The following is a 19,170-nucleotide window of genomic DNA, read 5'->3' on the forward strand; positions in this document are numbered from 1 at the left end:
CAAAGAGCCGGTTCAAAGAGCCGGTTCAAAGAGCCGGTTCAAAGAGCCTGCTCCTGTCGGCGAGCCGGTAAGTGTTGTAAATGCAATGAAAACAATTGGCTACAGCAATTTATTACAGAAGGGCATTGCATTCACTGGATAAAACAAAAATTGACACCTTATTAGACACCTTATCTTGTATTTTTATTTATTTGTTTGTTTGTTTGTTTGTTTGTTTGTTATATTAGAAAATGTAATTTTTACTTTTGAATACTTCAGTACCATGGATGTACTGAATAATTTAACCACAAAATAAATAAGTCAACAGTGCAAAAAATTTGGCTGAATTATTAAAAGGTATAAGTCAGGGGTGTCCAAATTTCTTTTAAATAGGGCTAGATTTGACAATGTAGGGGTGTCCAAATTTCTTTTAAATAGGGCTAGATTTGACAATGTGAAACATTTAAAAAATGAAAAACAATAAAAGTTACATACAAATGCACAAAGTTTGCATGAAGTTGATGTTCATTTTAAACATGACTTATTATGAGTAATGCAAAGTCTGTTAACATTTAAGTTTAATACGTATCACTCTTGCTCTTGTCTTTTACAGCAGAATTCAGCATGCATCATTCACTTTTTATGAATACTACCTGTTTTCTTTGTATATCATCTATATTTGATTTTTGCATTTGTATTTATATTGTGTTTTTATCTTTGTCTATACTGTACTATTACCTGTATTAGGGCCAGCACCTCGTCGAAGCCCCCTGTAATTTCGTTGTGCTTACAGTATGTCTGTTGTACGATGACAATAAAAGCTCTCTATTCTATTCTATTCTATTCTACAAGATCATTCAGAAAGTAATATTTTATGTGAAGATCAGCGGGGGCCAATACTAACATTTTAAAAATGAAAAACATTAAAAGTTACATACAAATGAAGTTTGCATGAAGTTGATACAAATCTTAACCTCATGTTCATTTTAAACATGACTTATCATGAGTAATGCAAAGTCTGTTAACATTTAAGTTTAAAACGTATCACTCTTGTCTTTTAAAAGATCATTCAGAAAGTAATATTTTGTGTCACATCTACAGGTACATAACACCAGCAGTTATGTCCTTACAGCTTAACGTTTAGTGCATTGCTTCAGTATCTGACAATCCTAGCAGCCCCTAAATAATATATTATAAAAAATGAAGCTTCGGCCACATGAAATCTGACCGCGGGCCGTGATTGGCCCCCGGGCCAGACTCTGGACATGCCTGATATAAGTGGTAGAAGAGCAAGAAGAGCTTCTTGGTGAGCTGAGTCAAATGATCCGGCTCACTACAACGAACCGAACTTCCCATCACTATCGACCGCTTCCGGAAGTCGGCTCGTTATTTTCCGTCGGTCACAGTTCACGCGCACACAGAGCAAAGATGGCGTCGCTGAGTGACAAGTCAGTTTGGGACGAGGTGGAGGATGGCATCGGGGAAGAAGTCCTGAAAATGTCCACGGAGGAGATAGTCCAGCGGACTCGTCTCCTCGACAGTGAGATAAAGATAATGAAGAGCGAGGTGCTGAGGGTGACCCACGAGCTGCAGGCCATGAAGGATAAAATCAAAGAAAACACGGAGAAGATCAAAGTGAACAAAACGCTGCCGTACCTTGTGTCTAACGTGATCGAGCTGCTGGATGTGGATCCCAACGACCAGGAGGAAGACGGGGCTAATGTGGACCTGGACTCCCAGAGGAAAGGAAAATGCGCTGTCATCAAGACCTCCACTCGGCAGACATACTTCCTGCCCGTCATCGGGCTGGTGGACGCCGAGAAGCTGAAGCCCGCAGACCTGGTGGGGGTCAACAAAGACTCCTACCTGATCCTGGAGACCTTACCCACCGAGTACGACTCCAGGGTCAAGGCCATGGAGGTGGACGAGCGCCCCACGGAGCAGTACAGCGACATAGGAGGGCTGGACAAGCAGATCCAGGAGCTGGTGGAGGCCATCGTCCTGCCCATGAACCACAAGGAGAAGTTTGAGAACCTGGGCATCCAGCCACCCAAAGGGGTCCTGATGTACGGACCACCTGGCACAGGGAAGACCCTCCTGGCCAGAGCCTGCGCCGCTCAGACCAAGGCCACCTTCCTGAAGCTGGCCGGTCCACAGCTGGTCCAGATGTTCATTGGAGACGGAGCCAAGCTGGTGAGAGATGCCTTCGCCCTGGCCAAAGAGAAAGCCCCGTCCATCATCTTCATCGATGAGCTGGACGCCATCGGTACCAAGAGGTTTGACAGCGAGAAGGCTGGAGACAGGGAGGTGCAGAGGACCATGCTGGAGCTGCTCAACCAGCTGGATGGATTTCAGCCCAACATGCAGGTCAAGGTAAGGATGCCGACACCAAAAAAAAAAACAACAACTTAGTTGATGCTCAAGTCCAACAGAAAGTGTAAATCCACTATCAATATTTCATAGACCATATTTTATTCACAATATCCTTCTAAGAAGTTTGACTTTAGTTTAATTACTCTACAGTGTTACCAAAGAATGGTGGATAGATTTATAAAATGTCCATTTGAGATCAGAAAATTTACTGTAATGCAGTATCTAAGTCCAGTAAGTAACCATAATATCAGACAAGCTCACCTCGGGTAGCTATCAAAGACAGACTTGTAGCACTCAAATTTATACGAAATACACCAATACTCCACAAACATTTGAGAAAAAGAAGAAAAGATTTGTTTAAAAACATCTGTCAAGAAGCAAAAAAATATGTAGAATTGCTGATGTTCTTAATGTAGGGGATGGCAAACAAAATCTAAATTATATAGAGAATTTAAATATGAAATATGGCCACACCAAACAAACTACACAAAATGTGTAATGGATGTACTCACAAACTGTAAACAACCTTCCTATCTTTTTGACTACAGTATAACTACATGTGTTGTTATTTTTTTAGGTGATTGCTGCGACCAACAGAGTGGACATCCTGGATCCGGCGCTGCTCCGTTCGGGCCGTCTGGACAGAAAAATCGAGTTCCCCATGCCAAACGAAGAGGCCAGAGCTCGCATCATGCAGATCCACTCCCGAAAGATGAACGTCAGCCCCGACGTCAACTATGAGGAGCTGGCTCGCTGCACAGACGACTTCAACGGAGCCCAGTGCAAAGCTGTGTGCGTGGAGGCCGGTATGATCGCGCTGCGTCGCGGGGCCACAGAGCTGAACCATGAAGATTACATGGAGGGAATCCTGGAGGTCCAAGCCAAGAAGAAGGCGAACCTTCAGTACTATGCCTGAGGACACTTCCTGTGTCCGTGTTTGTGTATGAGAGAGTTTGAGAGTTGATTATTAAAACACTTGTTAAGTAAACACTTGTTACAGTTGCTGATTTACTTGGGTTAATAAAATGGAATAAAATATCATAACAAAGTATTGTGTTTCTTCGTGCTGTGTGTTGAAGAGAGTCTTCGTTTTCACCATTTCAGGTGGCGCACAAAGAAATTTTTATTGGGCTGGTGCCCATTGTTCGTGTAGTGCAGTGTAGGTTCCTACTTGTAATTTGTGTGTTTATTGTTAGAATATTGAAACAGTGGCAGAAAAGCAACCAACCACTGGATCATAAATTGGTCGGATAAGTGATAAAACTCCTGATGACTGGCCATGTGAGGTTACAGCAAGAACACAAGACTACACGGTAGGACTGTTTTATCACAGACATAGCAGGACGTGTAATAAACCTGTAAACAGGTGTAATAAACCTTTTTCACAGCAGCTATTTTGATAGAAATAGGGTTAGCACAGGTGACATCCCACAAACTCATAAGATTTTGTTGCAATACATCGTATAAATGTAAGGAAAATGATAATGATCATTTTTACCAAATTGATAACTCAGGTGAGTGCAGCTTTTAAAGGCATGCCCTGGCAGACAGCCGATGTTTGGCAAATTTATCTTTTGATAACAAAGAATACAAAGTTGAGGATGAATTACTTTTTCAGCTGTGAGCAGCTCTTTATGCATTGCATTATGGGAGAATGGTGCTTATTAAGAACACACTGAAAATTCACTGTGTGTAATTTTGTCACTTATCTAGTGTGCACACAAACCAGCTCAGGATCCATTTGTAGTGTTGCATTGTGACAAAGCCTTTCTTTATTTTGTCATGACAGGCAATGCACAAGTGTAACTCATTTCGCACACATCCCAGTAACCCTTTCCAGATCTAAATGGAATGAAGCCATCATTTACACAGACATGCAAGTAAATAGACACCTTCATTCAAATTCAAATTCAAGGTGTCTATTTACTTCTTGCATGTCTGTGTATATTAGTAGCTCCAACTGTTTTTACTGAGAAAAGTCAAAAGCTGAGTACAGACACTTGTGTTAATATAATGCCAATGGTGCTCTAATTCATAAAAATATGAATGAACTAATTAACTTCAATTAGCGAAATGTATTTGGATTACCTAAAAACCAACCTATCAGTTATATTTCAATCTGAAAATGTAAACTGTTGAGGTTGTGTGTGAAAACAAGTCTGATTGTTTAACACCTTAAATATGTGCACCAGTCATTTTTTTTATCAGAACCTGGAAAAGTTGAACATAACAGAGGAGTGTATAACAAAAAATAAAGCTGAGTATATCAATCATAATATTTCTAAACTGTCCACCTGATGGATGCAGTATGTTTTTACTAAAACATATTTAAACACCAGCACAATTCTCAAACATGGTGTTTGTCAACAGATCATTTTAGGTGGAAGGTGAAAGATTTGAGACATTCAGGCTACAACTCCTCCATTACTTTTACTCAGACAGCAGTGTATTTTCTATGGTTACCTTATTCTGTAGTAATACTTTAATACAGCGACAAATCAATGAACAATCCTGCTTTTTGACGCTTCAGTTAAAAAGATACTACCTGCTGCTCACAGCATAAGCTATCTAAGATGAATGTGAGGGACAAGAAATGAACATGAATACCAAATGTTTTAATTCTTTACATTTATTAAGAATGTAAAAAGAACAGCAGAGTATGTATGCCCCCAAAACATAATGAAAAACAGGGTGGGATGAAGAGAGCTTCTCAGAACAGGAGTGCTGATCTACTGTCAGGTTGCAAGACCACATATCCAAGACTGTAATAATAGCAGAGATTGAACAGGGTCATTGTGGAAAGCAGGAGAAATGATGATGGCAATAGGTGTAAATTGTGAGTGCATATTAAAAAAAATGGAATTTCAGCTCTCCAGTAAAGCAACTTCTGAATCAACACTCCTATTTTAGGAAACGTGATGTAAAGGGGTCAAACCAACAGAGTGAATACGGAAAGAACAGACTAATAAGCAAGGCAGAGAAAGTGAAACATTTCCCTCCTCAGTCCTTCCTCAGTGCTATGGTCTGCTCGTTGATGCCCTCCTTTGTGATGACGCAGATCCGAAGAGCATCTCCGGTGTAGACGTCTCTCTCTGCGGCTGAGATGAACACGTCTTTGACCAGCTGAACCGCCTTGTCCTTAGTCAGAGGAACGTGCTGCACACCCTCCATGTTCTTGAAACCAATCTGTGGAAGGAGAGACAGACATGAGTGTACCCCATCCGCCGTAAAGACACTGTGTCTGAACACTGCATCATGTGACGACACAAACATAGTACAGGTGTTATGGCAACAACAGATCAGTATACAGTGTGTGTCATGTACCTGGTTATCTAGCAGTGGTTGTAGCATGGCACTTGCTGATCCTCCGGCCTTGTAGGTGTCTCTCTGGTAGGAGCCCACTGGGTCAAAACTGTAGACTGCTCCCTTGCCTAGATTACAAAACATGAAATATTGCAATTGTTACTACAAGAACACGATCAAAGCTTTCTACAACTCTTTAACGGCAGCACTGAAGTGAATACCCTCTTCATCCAGTCCTCCGATGATGTTGTAGACGTAGTAGGGGAAGAACCGCCTGCCGTACAGGATGGTTGACAACATGGCTGCAATGGCTCCGCTGGTCATTGACTTATTGTTCGAGTGTTTGTACATCTGAAAGAGAAGAAGGAACATTAGGTGAGGCGTGAGGTCAGTGATCATTAAATGCAACAAGAGACGGTCAGATCATATTAAGGAGAACACTAAAGAGAGAGTGAAACTAAAAAAACCTCACTACACCGACTCACCTTTAGTCTAGCATCAATGATTTTAGTCAGAGTCAGGCAGTCGCCGTGGAAACCGCTGCAGCCGATGACGGTTGTGTCTGTCCTGTAAGAAGAAGAAGAAAAATCAGTGGTTCTTCAAATCAATACTGCCAATTTACTATTGCTATTTTGATATTTTATTATGTATAGTTTGTTCTTTATATTTGTATTCTTATGTTGTCTATTGTCACTGTGTGTAATGCTGCTGCTACACTGTAATTTCCCAGCTTGGGATAAATAAAGTCTATCTGTCTGTCTATTTGACCTGAACTGATGTTTTAATGACAAGTGTGTACACCGCACATCTGAAGAGTATCAAAGTATAGATGCAGTAACTTATACTGGCCTTCCATTCATTCAAAGGAAACTATAAAAAGGAGTAGGCAAAGAGACAAGAGCGGACTCTGACAGTGTCACACTTACAGCTTGTAGCACTTTGGAGAGTCCCGGCTGTGGATGGAGTAGCCTTCACTTAACCTGGTGTCTGAGGCTACGATGGCAAAGTCTTCTCCGGCAACAGCTAGTACGGTCCTGAACCAGAAAACACAGAGTTATTTATATATTTATATATATGAATAAATTCATCGTGTGAAGCAGCTCACCAGATAAAATAAAAAAAAACACTGGCAAAACGGAAGCTACTGTTTCGAAACTGAAACTCCTCTCTGTGCGGCCTATGGCGCTGACTTAACCTGCACGTTAACACAACATGAGCATGTTTTCAGGACAGATGAAGTGTGTTTCAGGTGTTTCAGGATCTTTGTTTAGTTTCAGCTCGCCTCGCTAAGCTGGTTAGCCTGTTAGCACTCAGATGTAAACGTTAGCTCCCATGCTAACTCAGGTTAGCACTCACCCTCCGTTGAAGGCGTACGGAGAGAAGCGGTGCTCCACCGGACCGGTGTAATGATAGTCTTTCATCTTCCCATTGTCTCCAAAACTGTGAGACGAAATCATTTTTTGTTAGAGAGAGACGAGTTCAGGATTCAGCCCGGCAAACTCGCTGTATCACTGCAATATGGCAGCCTCTTCTTCTACTGGCAGCACAGCGACGTGTCCAAGCTGCAGCCTGTGCGACAGCGCCACCCAACAGGCTGTTTGATGTAGTGCAGGATCCATGTAGAGGGACCAACTAGATGTTTTCTCATGTTTCACTAATCACAATAAGGGAGGCGTTCTTTCTGGAAAAAGACGAATATAATATATTTAAAGAGCGGATGAATTGGTTCTCTCTGAGGAGGAGTGGTATAAAAGAGGTGTTGGCTTATAAACCCCAAACTTCTGTTAAAATGAATGATTTAGCTGGCTGTACACCTCCACAGTTTGTCCGGTGAGAACGATTAATATGATTAGATTAGATATACTTTATTCATCCCACCATGGGGGAATTCACTTGTGACAGCAGCAAGATAAAGAAAATAAAAGTAGAGGAGGCCAAAACAAAACAAAAAAAGACAATAAACAGACAGAAATTAAACAGACAGAAATATCTAAACTGCAAAATGACCACGAAAAAGTAATCAACCTTAAATAACAGACAAATACTGAGGATAAGTGTGGCATGATATATAAAGAGTATTGTAGTGTAAAGTGACCATAGTGTAAGTGATCTTGCAAAGAAGTGACCATAATATAAATAGCATTACAAAAGTGACCAGATAAAAGTAAGTGACCAAGATATAAATAAGAACTGCAAGGTATAAATGAAAATAAAATGGAATAAACTAGAAAGCAAAAAATTGCAATGAACATGAACAGGAGACGGCAACAATCAGGTGGTGCAGGTGTTGTGCAGTCTGACAGCAGCAGGGATGAAGGACCTGTGGACCCTCTCCTTCTTACACCGTGGGTGTAACAGTCTGCTGCTGAAGGAGCTACTCAGAGACCCCACAGTGTCATGTTGGGGGTGAGAGGGGTTGTCCATGATCGATGTGAGCTTAGCTAACATCCTCCTCTCACCCACCTCCTCTGTGGAGTCCAGATCAGTCTGTTGAGCCTGATCAGGAGAGCCAGCTCTGTCCTGGACTGTCCTCTGGTGGCATGTCCTAATGGTGACACTCTCTGTTCTTCTGAATTGTTTATTCAAGAAATTAAACAGTAGGTTTGTGTGTTTGTGTGTGTGGTAACTGCAAAGACAATAAGAAAAGTACGTAAACAAATATGAAACATCTGAAATAGTGATGAATAAAAACAATATGATATGAAATAAACAAGTGCAAATAATGACATATATGATGACGAAGTGAGATAAAACACAGAAACACCACACGTGATAAAATGAACAAACTAAATACAGTACTCACTTCTTATGGACGCACACAGAATATGAAAAGGTGCATGATCTAGGTGAGTGGGTGACATTCTGAACAGGTGCCATATGATCTGTCAGACGCAGTGGAATTAGAGAGAACTTTTCAAAGTTCAAGGTAATCTTTATTATCCCCGAGGGGTAATTTGTGCAGCCTGCAGTAACGACACAAACCTAAATAAACACAAACAACTAATAAATGAACAATAGATACATGCCACAAAATTGTATGTACAGCACATTGAGCTGTTAAGGAGGCCAGTGGCAACAGGAACAAAAGAGTTTTTGTGTCCATTAATCCTGCATCTCGTCAGACTATATCTGCGACCTGACGCTAATAACTCAAAATCAGAGATAAGGCTGGGTCTTCTTCAGGGTCCTAGTTATATACAGACCGTAAAGGTCGTTCAGAGTGCAGTGGGCGGTTTTGCAGCACACCTTGACAACACTTTGCTTTGCAGTCTGCTTTTGATTTTAAAAGTGAGAGACCAGCTCACAAAGGAGAAAGTGAGAACAGATTCAATTAAACATTAGCAAAAAAAAATCCGGTCGACATTAAAACTGTGTGGCTTCCTCGTTTGCTACTTTATAACTCCTCAGCAGGAATAACGCAGAATTTCCAACCCAGATTGCTGGAAACAATGTCAGGCTCACCACTACCAATTTTAAGTCCTGCTAGGTTCTGCCCACTTTCTTGAAGAATACCCATCAGACTCTAAAGGAAGTGTTCAGATACACTGTTCCTTTTAGATTTGATTTGATATTTTTGCAATATACCACAGGAGATATACTCCAAAGACAGAATCCTCTCGATAACTCTGTTAGCTGGTTGAAGCCTCAGGCCGCCTCTAATGAGGATTGGATAGACATAATTCATCAAATATACACAAACAGTTGACATATTACCTCTAGAATACAAAAAGATTAATTCACCAAAGTTTGGACAACATTTTTAAGACCCCAAAGATCAAGTATACGAGATATATGCGTGTGCTGTGACTTGACTATGACCTCTCCTCCCAGTTGGGTGGCAGGAATAATTCAAATATCATTGTTGCAATGTTGTGTATGATAAACTGTTTGTCTAATACTGTACATAAAATATAAGAATAAAAATGACTTTCATTTAATTTAAAAAATGATTCATAGCTAACAAAACATTATTTTTTCCCTTTGGTATTCAATCTAAGGAAAGGAGTGAGTCTTTTTAAAATAGTTTTTATTGAAAAAACAAAAAACACCTCTTAATTCAGTGACTATGACATTATTAGCAACAGATATTCATCAAACAACCCGCTTACTGAAGTACAATACAAAATACAAAAAAAAATTAAACTTCTTTCAAGCTGACTGCAAAAATATCAGTTGACTAATCATAGCCGATGAATGTTTCATCTCAATGTACAGTGAGTGGTACAATAAATCAAAAAAAGTGGAGGGTTGACAACAAAATCAATACATGTAAAGTCAGACACTCTGAGTAATCAAGACTTACACATAAATACCTGAAAACTGCTGCAGCCACAAGGCCAGCGTCTATTACATTTCATTACACAGGATCACAAGCACCATGTCATCATTTAAGACTTTGTTTAAATAAGATTGCTCTTCACTGGCCAGGCTTGTTACATAAATGTAAGCTAAAATACCAGTTGTAGTCTATAAGATACAAAAACGTTGAAACAGAATTACGAGTTCTTTTTTTTACTTTAGTTGTTCCAGTAGTTCAGGATCAAAAGCACCGTTTATCCAACCTGAAACAATCCCCCAGCAAACAGCAAATCACTGCAGAAATGTTATGAGACGAAAACAAGGAGGTTCATCGGTGTAACGGAGTAGGAAAGCACTGATAATGTTAGTGGTTAGCAGGTTTTAGTGCAGTAGATTTGGATGGATGGTTGTCTCTAACGTTACAGAACAGAGATGATGAGATGCTAAAGTTAGTGCCTGACCTGGATTTTTTTTTTTTTTTGAGCACGTACATTTGAGGTATATCACATACAGTTTCTCAACCAATTGTCATTCAGATTATCGGGCTGATCCCATCAAAGCTTTCACAGAAAAGATTCATAAGTTTGTTTTCTAGTGTTAGTCAATTAATAAAAAAGTAACAGCAGGTTAAGATCTTGTGTTTGGATTGTTGGCATTTGGTAGGAGGGCTAGACTCTCGTTTGTTTTTTTACATTTTAAACATTTCTACAGCTTCTGCAAATGATTGAACAAATTTGTCCATTTGTGTACAATTTGGCCAAAGAAATTATCGTTACTTCTTAATACACACTAATCATTTTTTAGCTGACTTCTTGGGTGTTTTGGCTCCTCCCTTCTTCTTGGGTGTGGTGAAATCTTTGTCGCAAACCTCACACACCCAAAGGCCTGAGGAGACACACACACACAATAAATTAATACAATAAAAAAGACAAATACAAAACCACATTTTAAGCGGTTGTACCATGCGTCTTGCTCGTATGTGCGTCCGTCCACTTACCAGTAGGTATGGAGTCCATGCCCACGCAGAACGTGTGGTATCCTCTGTCGCATTTGTCGCAGAACATCATCTCGTCCTCATGGTGGGGCTGCTGGCACACGGTGCAGGTCTTACACTCCATACACTGCCAGCGGTAGGTCTGGATCACGCACACCAGCTGTTCGCTCATGTCCAAGCAGGACGGGTGGCCTAAAGTTTATAGACAACAGAGACACATGCACAGAAGCAAACAGGTATACACAAAGCCAGAGACATGCAGCCACACAAACACACACACACACACACACACACAAGTACATGACACATGCGCGCAGACACACACAAGGAAGCGAATCAGACAAAAACACAAAAAGACACAAACACAGACATAATGTGAACAGGCCCACCAATCCACAGACAGAGGCAGGACGGTGAATTCACCATCCTAAAACTTCTTAAACACACTCAGCTCTCAGTGTACTAAGACATTTATCCACCAACACATCACCATGACAGAGAAACATCGAGAATCTACTCACATCTATCCTAAAGCCAGCTTCAGTGTATTGTCAATACTTAAAAACAAAGATACAGCAGCTATAGATTGATATTAATAAACATTAAGCATCTAAAACCTTTCCTGAAACAAGGCAGTGTGAAAAACATGCCAGAAAATATAACACGTGTTTGTTTACAATTAAATTAAAGTTGGTACAACTGAACATTTCCTTTCACTGATATTAGAGATGATTAATCAGTTACTGGTTATCATCTGTTAATGATATGTGCCACTGAGGTTAAACAAATTAGAATCAGACGACTGATTTATGATTACTGTCTGTTCATTTTGTTCTCAGGAGGATAATTTAAACCAAAATTTAATACACCTGGCATTAATCTAAAAATAAATAAATAAATCTAAAAACAGGGAAGTGTCCTTTAAAATCAACAGTGTGAACTTACCGCTGTTATCACATTGGGAGCAGTGAATGAGTGCCTCTGGCTTGCCCTTCTTGTTGGCCTCTTTACCCTTCTGGCAAATGCCACATATAGCATTGGGAATGACCTTAGGCTGCAAGGGCAGAATAATGCTATAAAAACCACGAGTATCCTGCAGTCATGGACAATATAGCTGTTCAACAAATGTTTAATGTCTGGAGAAAAAAAACAAAAAGAGCACTTTATCTTGACTAGCAAAGGTCTTTTTATACTTTCGGGGACACAATACATGAATTACACGGTGACTGGTTTAAGACACTTTAAAAATAAATAGCATCACCTGACATCAAAGCTGTCGTCCAGCTATGTCTGATACGTTCTAAATGTTACCAATCTATTTTTTGCACTCTGCGTCACCCATTACTTATCATGTGAGAAAGTTCATTGTTATTTGACATGGATGTGGATGTCTGAAGAGTTGCTTTCTATGCAACAAACCTTTCAGGTCAACAGAGTCACAGAGGAAAGAACCAGAGCAGAAAGACAACAAGGTAAGGAGACATTTAAATCAGGATGCCACACAGGTAAACACGAAGACTCTTTATGAAGCCACGCATTTAAAAACAGGGAGGATTGAGCATTATTCTATACTTTGATTTGAACAGTTTAATAAAATGAACAAAATCTGTGCAGCAGTAATCTTAAGAGCATAAAATTGTTTTATGTTACGGCAGTCCTTAGGAGACAGTAGTATCCCCAAAATGAACAGAATATGCATGCATATTCTGTTATTGATGAGCTAAACATGTATTTTTGTTTAGTCTACATAATGCCTGAAGATAGTGACATCCTTCATTAAAATGTCCCCACACAGGAAGTGAGCAGGTTAGACTAAACACGGCCACAGGTACAAAAACTAAAGGACATGGTTTAGTAATGATGGAAATCCAAGAGTAGAAACAAAGCAGAGAACTAAAGCTAGTAGAAAAACAGCAGCAGGAGAGGGAAACAAGGAAAAGAAGGAGCTGGACACAGTCCCCTGTGTACATTTTCATCCCTATATGCTACCAACACTGTAAAATTCAACAGTTCATACCTTTGGCCTCGCTGTATTACTGAAATCATTTGTCCAATCCTCTTGCTATTGTGAACCGTTTGCAACTTTCAAATGTATTTGTAGCTACATGTGATTTAGTCCAATAAGTCTGCTCGATGCCGGCATAGTCAAACCAACTCTTCAGTGAAAACATCCACACAGAAAAATCCAACAATTCACGAGGTTGAATCCAGCTAGTTTGAATGAGCTTTATTCTAAATGAGCTGAATTTTATCAACACAAGAAATATTGTATTTCATGTACATAAAAAGAAAATAAAACGTCCTCACAGTGCTCCCTTTCAGGCATGTTTGCTTTGATATCATGTAATAGCTTTTGTATGGCGTCATACAACTCTAAAACATTAAGTATAATTCAGACAGAGGCATAAATACAGAGACAATAAGAGAGATTTCTATCATGTAAATTAGTGATAAAGTAGTGCCAACCTTCAATGCAACTTCTCATCAGCCTGTGCTGAACCTACATGAAACTCTACTCAACCATGCAACTCACAGTCATATCCATGGCCCTCAAATCTGACGTTTGTCTGACGTACAAAATAACAAACTTTATGTGCTCCTTCTGAGCATCAGACCAGCTCTGCACTTCTCAGGTAGAAAGGAACAAAAAAATGCTGATAGTCAATTGATAATGTATATGACATCCCGTCCATAATGTCCCGTCTATGTGTAAGCTACAGAAAGTCTGTTGATGAATCGTTAACCTGAACGTGTCACGTAAATGGTACAATATAGATTTAATATGTCCGTAACATCCAACACATATCACATTATGAACAAAAATACTTCTGTGTAGTCTAATTCCAGCTTTCGTTGTTCATAATTACTTTTTATTCACGAGCTGTTTGTGAAATAGCACACTGCTCGTCACAAGGTCGTCGTCAACCACGTCACACACTGTAGATGGTAGCCAGACCAAAGCGCTAACGTTAATCTGCTATCAGCCTGCATCACTCGCTCAATGTTCTGCTGTCACATGCTGTGGTGTTGAGACATAACAGTGAAAATAACAGAAAATCAGTAAACCTTTCATCTACTGAAATTTTCTGACAAGGGAAATATAAATAAAGAAAAAAATGCACATTTTGCTTTGATTAACCAGTTACAAAATCATACTTGAAGAAACGCCTGGAAGCTCTCATATCTCTGGGTGCCTTTGTACAGTATAGGGATATTATGGTGATTAATTCTGGCTACTAACATGTCTGCAGGCTAAAAGCATATGCAAAACGATCTGATGAATAAAGGTCAAGTCAAAGTTAAGTTAAATCAAACTTAAACACACTGAAACTGGTCACTGTTTTAAACAGATACTAAAGAAAGGACCATGCCCACACCACAAAGCTGAGCTGAACTTAACTGGACTCACCCAGCTCAATGTAATGTAATGCTAATACACTGTAAATTTTAATCTGAAAGGTTGAGGATTTGAAACATGAAACATAAATCAATGTGGCTAGCAAAGTGGGTTGGAGGGAACACTCGGTTCACTGAATCGTTACTAGTTAGCCCATCTACAGTGATGAAATTCAAGAGGTTGATTAAAAATGACTACCGAAGACGTGCCAGAGCGACAGCATACAGACTACTTCTAGCTCAGCTCAGCAACAGTGTGAACAAGGTCAACAAGTCCTCATCTCACCAGGATGACATTACAGGGATAGGTAAACCCCATGTCAAACAGCTGTCTGATACTTACTAACATTTTAACAGTACATCACATGGTGTATAAACAAAGATTTATTATACCAATACACACTTAAAACATTAGGGTTAAGTGCAGTCGACACTTTAGATATAAATGTTAAAATTCTCTAGTGATAACATCAACTACTTTTTTAAAAGCAACCACACGCTGTATGTGGTTTATATCTTCTATATTCAGTATAACAAAAAGACTTTTCAAAAATGAAAAAAGGGAAACTAGCAGCCAAAACATCCACTTACTTGTCTCGGAAGTATCTTTTTTGACAAGTGAGGACAGACAAGAGGTATATTGAAGACATTCAAAGGGGAGGGGGGGAAAAAAAGTAAAAGTTCAAATTTGTCTTCGCTGAAAACCCAAAAATAGTGAAAGTGCAGTGAAAAAGAAACAAGTGAACTGTTCCTTTAAAATGTTCTTATTGCTCACAGTCTGGTAAGAAGAGGGGCAAAAAAAAAAAAAGCCACGTGGTAATTGTAAAAACAAAAACTGAAGACAGGACCCCCAGTGTGTGTGTGTGTGTGTGTGTGTGCGTGTGTGTGTGTGTGTGTGTGTGTGACTGTGTGTGTGGACCAGGTTGTTCCAGCTGACAAACTGTAGAAGCCGGAGAACAAAGTGGAGAAAGCTAGGGAAGGGAGGGGAGGGGGTGGCGGGATGGATGGAGTAAGGGAGTGGTAGTAGTAGAAAGAGGAGGAGGGGGTAGAAAAGTGCTGCTGCTGTTGTTGGAGAAGAGTTCAGGTGGTTTTGTCCTCTACCTTGTACCCTGGGGTGGCTTTGTGGGAGGCAGAATGGCGATCTTTGCCCGGCGTGGATGTCCTGTCTTTGCCCTTGGACTTGTGGCCATGTCCACCTCCTCCCTCCTGGCTCTCGACGTCTGATGTATTGCCTGAAGAACTGTCCTGCAGAGGAAACGAACGGGAGGGAGAAAGAGTGAGGGACTATAATGTCTTTCCGTTGAGATATCGGAGTCAGAAATCCATGCTAACAGATTAGCAGAGCTTGATGTCTTACAGATGAGTTCTTGTTCTTTTTGTCATCCTTTCCATCCTCGGCGTCATCCGAGTCAGGTTCTGAGTCCAGTGCAGGGAGCTCAGGATCCAGCGGAGGCTCAAACAGAGCTGTGTTTAACGGCAAGTACCGCAGTTCATTTGGAGAGTACCTGTCATGAACAAAGATGCATCAGGACTAAAACATTCAGCATGACAACAGATAACACAGAAAAATATAATTATCTTGATTAATAAAAAAAAACAAAATGTTTAATATACCTTTTGTAGTAATCTTGGAACTGTCCTGGTATGAGAGCCACAGGGTAGGGTCCTGTCCTTGTTAGCTCTGGAGCCAGCACCTTGAACCTGCCCTGCGGTACCTGGATAATCTGAGAAAACACACAAAGTTTTATCATGAAGCCAGTCAGTGACACACAAAGTTTTCTTCTTAATCCCTCAGTGAGTAAATCATCAGTTTTTCCAGGTCTTACATGTGTCTGGAGGTCAAAGTAAGCTCTTCTCTCCTCCATACGCTCCCTGTTGAAGTTACTGTTGAACTCTGCAGCTTTTTTCGCCGCCTTCTTAATGTACTCAGGAACCTTGCTGGCCTCCACCTTCTGAGGGTTCTGCTGCTGCATTTGCTACGAAAGAAACAAAAACTGTAAGAGCGTGTATGTGGAGGACTTTCATTAAATGGAATAATATCAAATCACCGTAAATCACTGTTATCGTCAACCTCAGGGCATTTATTTAGTTTGTATACTTACAGAGTACTCTTTAGCTATTCTCTGTCGCTCTCTCTCCTGCAGTATGACAGAATACTCAGAGTGTTTGGTGGGATACTCCTTTATCATCAGATCTATCACCTCGTCACTCCGCAGAGCTGTCAGACCTGGAGACACACAGATGACACGCTCTGTGTAGACTTTGGACTGATCAAATATTACTTACAGGGTAAATCTTATACACGTAACATATATAACGTAACAGACTATCAATGCATTGAGTTGAGTGTGTGAGGTGTGGTTCCTACCCAGAGTACACTGTGTCTCAGTAATGACGTTCTGTTCACGCAAGTAAAGCTTCTCTTTGTGGGACAAGTCCCTTCTCTCCATGTCTACAGAGCAGCAAATGGAAAACATCACGGGTCAAGAAACAGCTTCATTCTTCATCGTGTCAGAACATTACAGCAGACAACATTTGTATTATTACAGAAATACTTTTTTATTGTGAGTAATATTACTGGATTACTGTAAATCTTCACAATACAAAGAACAATGTATCTGAAACCAATAATATCGTGTTGTAGAATGATTATTCTGTATATCTGAACACTTTAAGTTAGAATATTGTTGTAGATTTTTTACTTCAGTCTTACCGGGGTACTTCCTCTTGAAGGATGTGACTCCCAGATACTCGCTGACCTGCTCCTGCAGCATGTAATACTCTCCTGTGTCATCTGGAGGCCACTTATACTCTGTCAGGTTCTCTGCTGGGAAATACGTCGGGCTGGCAGAGGGGTGGAGGAACAACAGAGGTTGAGGATAAAAAAAAAAAAAAAAAAACTTTTTAAAAAGGTGAGTCTTGTGAGATATTTCTTTACGAGCACAGAGAATGATAGAGAGTTTAGCTGAGATCACACATAACTATAAGAGGAGACTGTATTTTAAATTAAATATGTTAAAGGTAACACATGAGACTGAAGATGTGGAAATCCTGCTAAGAAGAGTAGATGATCAACAGCTTATACACACACACATGTATTTATGAATACATTATGTTTGTACAGCAAAAGGGAGAAGACATTATGAATAACAACAAAAACTAAAAAACTATTTATTGCTCTACGTATCAAGCCAACCTACCCCAGGTCTTGACTGGAGGTGTCACAGCTTCGAGAGCTGTCCCCTGAACCCATTCTCCTCCTCTTGGGAGGCTGGCTGCCATCATTGGACTCTTCTTCTATTACATCTTCCTGCAGAGGAAACAAAAACAACACAATCAATATCAATAATGCCAATGATGCCGTCCCTCCTTCTCAGTGAAGCAGACACATGGCAGTGTTTCCCCTTTAAAGTTGGTGTTTCTTAATCATCCTTATCCTCAGGACAAGTGCAGCCCTCGTTCCCTCAATAAGTAGCAGCAATCCTCGGCGGTGTTTCTTACAGCTGCACACATCAAAGACTGAAAGAGCAATGTGAGACAGAGCCTCATCAATCCACAGACAGCAGATTTGCACTATAGGAGGTAACACACCCATGTTCAAACAAACAGTGCACGCTTATGGACGTCCTCACACCTCAGCATCACTCCTTAAACCACACTTTTCATTTCAGATTGTTCCTGAAGTCTCTTGGTGCAAAAGACTTAAAGTCACACTCTGTGCTGTTGTGTTTGTGATAAAAAAGACTGAGAAATTACATCGATGCTAACAAAAATAAAAGCATGAGCGGACAGGGAAGGAACAGAGAGACAAAAATCTAACGTAACCACGTCCATCCAGGTAATGTATCGCTGTATTTCACCGACGACATGAATAAATGTTTGTAAACAGAAGCTGAACAAAGAGTGACGCTAACGGCTGTCATTCATCAGCCGTTGGATGGCTAACTAGCCGCTAGCCTGGGGGAGCAGCCTGTGCAGGGCTCCGTGAACAGATAATCATCATTATAGTTACTATTATTCGTGTTTCTGCGGGAAAACAAATGTCACCTTAATGGGTTGTGCTCCAGGAGTGGCGGGGTTGCTGTCGCAGGGCGGTCTAACGGGGAGCACAGCAGCCATGTTTCGCTAAATTAAAAACCTGCAGCTAGGCTAGCTCACTAGCCGCTTCTTCGCGTCCGTCTTCCTGTTGTGGTGACGTCATGGTGAGTCATCGCCCCCTGCTGGGCTGGAGTGATAAGACAAGATCATTATATATATATATATATATATATATTTTTTTTTAATTAAATGCAATTTAAATGAATTATTTGTAATGTAATTTATTTATTGATTTAAAATGTTCTTATATATCAGAATCAGAAAGGCTTTAATAATCCCAGGGGGAAATTATTTTTGCTACAATACTCCAGGTATACAAACAAACAAAACAACATATGTAAACTATCTATTCAGAACAAAATATATATATATAAAGTATGTATATATATATATGGTATATAAAAGATAAAATTTACAGTTAAATAATGTGCAACAACTGAAAAAAGTGATTGACCATCATGTTTGTGTCAGATTACAGATTACAGATTATAGTATATATGTACCCAAATACAAATCATTTTCCTAATTCTGTGTTCAACAAGTATATTCCATTGTGTCTGTAAACCAAAACCATCCTTCCTCATTCTTACCTCAGGAAAATATTGTTTTTGTATTTTCTCTTGAACTGAATAATACTTAATATTTATAATATTTAACCCCACATATTGAAATACACATACACCCTTCTTGCCCTGTGTTATACTCTTCAAGATCTACCAACTTTAAGT

The 19,170-nt window shown here is 40.0% G+C and overlaps 3 protein-coding genes across 3 annotated transcripts; 1 reads left to right on the forward strand and 2 right to left on the reverse strand.

Moving 5' to 3' along the window:
* Nucleotides 1-1,366: 1,366 nt before the first annotated feature.
* psmc3 (proteasome 26S subunit, ATPase 3) lies at nucleotides 1,367-3,401 on the forward strand. The gene is made up of 2 exons (XM_010732335.2): nucleotides 1,367-2,352; nucleotides 2,930-3,401. Exons 1-2 carry the CDS (start codon nucleotides 1,408-1,410, stop codon nucleotides 3,266-3,268), a joined length of 1,284 nt encoding a protein of 427 aa, XP_010730637.1. The 5' UTR covers nucleotides 1,367-1,407; the 3' UTR covers nucleotides 3,269-3,401.
* A 1,804-nt stretch (nucleotides 3,402-5,205) lies between these two features.
* Nucleotides 5,206-7,215, reverse strand: psmb1 (proteasome 20S subunit beta 1). The gene is made up of 6 exons (XM_010732333.3): nucleotides 7,012-7,215; nucleotides 6,582-6,689; nucleotides 6,141-6,222; nucleotides 5,877-6,006; nucleotides 5,677-5,783; nucleotides 5,206-5,538 (listed from the first exon to the last, which is right to left on the reverse strand). The coding sequence occupies exons 1-6, from the start codon at nucleotides 7,110-7,112 to the stop codon at nucleotides 5,353-5,355; spliced, it is 714 nt and encodes a 237-aa protein (XP_010730635.1). The 5' UTR covers nucleotides 7,113-7,215; the 3' UTR covers nucleotides 5,206-5,352.
* Nucleotides 7,216-10,420: 3,205 nt separating this feature from the next.
* On the reverse strand, nucleotides 10,421-18,566 carry phf10 (PHD finger protein 10). Its single transcript, XM_019253846.2, has 12 exons — nucleotides 18,392-18,566; nucleotides 17,545-17,654; nucleotides 17,058-17,188; nucleotides 16,713-16,796; nucleotides 16,447-16,571; nucleotides 16,171-16,320; nucleotides 15,959-16,068; nucleotides 15,702-15,849; nucleotides 15,446-15,589; nucleotides 11,894-12,002; nucleotides 10,952-11,140; nucleotides 10,421-10,839 (listed from the first exon to the last, which is right to left on the reverse strand). Exons 1-12 carry the CDS (start codon nucleotides 18,461-18,463, stop codon nucleotides 10,748-10,750), a joined length of 1,464 nt encoding a protein of 487 aa, XP_019109391.1. The 5' UTR covers nucleotides 18,464-18,566; the 3' UTR covers nucleotides 10,421-10,747.
* Between the last annotated feature and the right edge of the window lie 604 nt (nucleotides 18,567-19,170).

Source organism: Larimichthys crocea, chromosome VIII, assembly GCF_000972845.2.
Source record: "Larimichthys crocea isolate SSNF chromosome VIII, L_crocea_2.0, whole genome shotgun sequence".
Taxonomy (NCBI): Eukaryota; Metazoa; Chordata; class Actinopteri; family Sciaenidae; genus Larimichthys; species Larimichthys crocea.

What these genes read in the sequence shown, in the direction of transcription:
- psmc3 (XM_010732335.2), top strand. Translation starts at nt 1,408, where the DNA reads ATGGCGTCGCTGAGTGACAAGTCAGTTTGGGACGAGGTGGAGGATGGC. An exon ending in AGCCCAACATGCAGGTCAAG is followed by an intron (nt 2,353 to 2,929) that starts GTAAGGATGCCG and finishes TTATTTTTTTAG; the next exon opens with GTGATTGCTGCGACCAACAG.
- psmb1 (XM_010732333.3), bottom strand. Translation starts at nt 7,112, where the DNA reads ATGATTTCGTCTCACAGTTTTGGAGACAATGGGAAGATGAAAGACTAT. An exon ending in CGGAGGACTGGATGAAGAGG is followed by an intron (nt 5,784 to 5,876) that starts GTATTCACTTCA and finishes TTTGTAATCTAG; the next exon opens with GCAAGGGAGCAGTCTACAGT. An exon ending in AACCACTGCTAGATAACCAG is followed by an intron (nt 5,539 to 5,676) that starts GTACATGACACA and finishes CTCCTTCCACAG; the next exon opens with ATTGGTTTCAAGAACATGGA.
- phf10 (XM_019253846.2), bottom strand. Translation starts at nt 18,463, where the DNA reads ATGGCTGCTGTGCTCCCCGTTAGACCGCCCTGCGACAGCAACCCCGCC. An exon ending in GAATAGCTAAAGAGTACTCT is followed by an intron (nt 16,321 to 16,446) that starts GTAAGTATACAA and finishes TTTCTTTCGTAG; the next exon opens with CAAATGCAGCAGCAGAACCC. An exon ending in CATGGACTCCATACCTACTG is followed by an intron (nt 10,840 to 10,951) that starts GTAAGTGGACGG and finishes GTGTCTCCTCAG; the next exon opens with GCCTTTGGGTGTGTGAGGTT.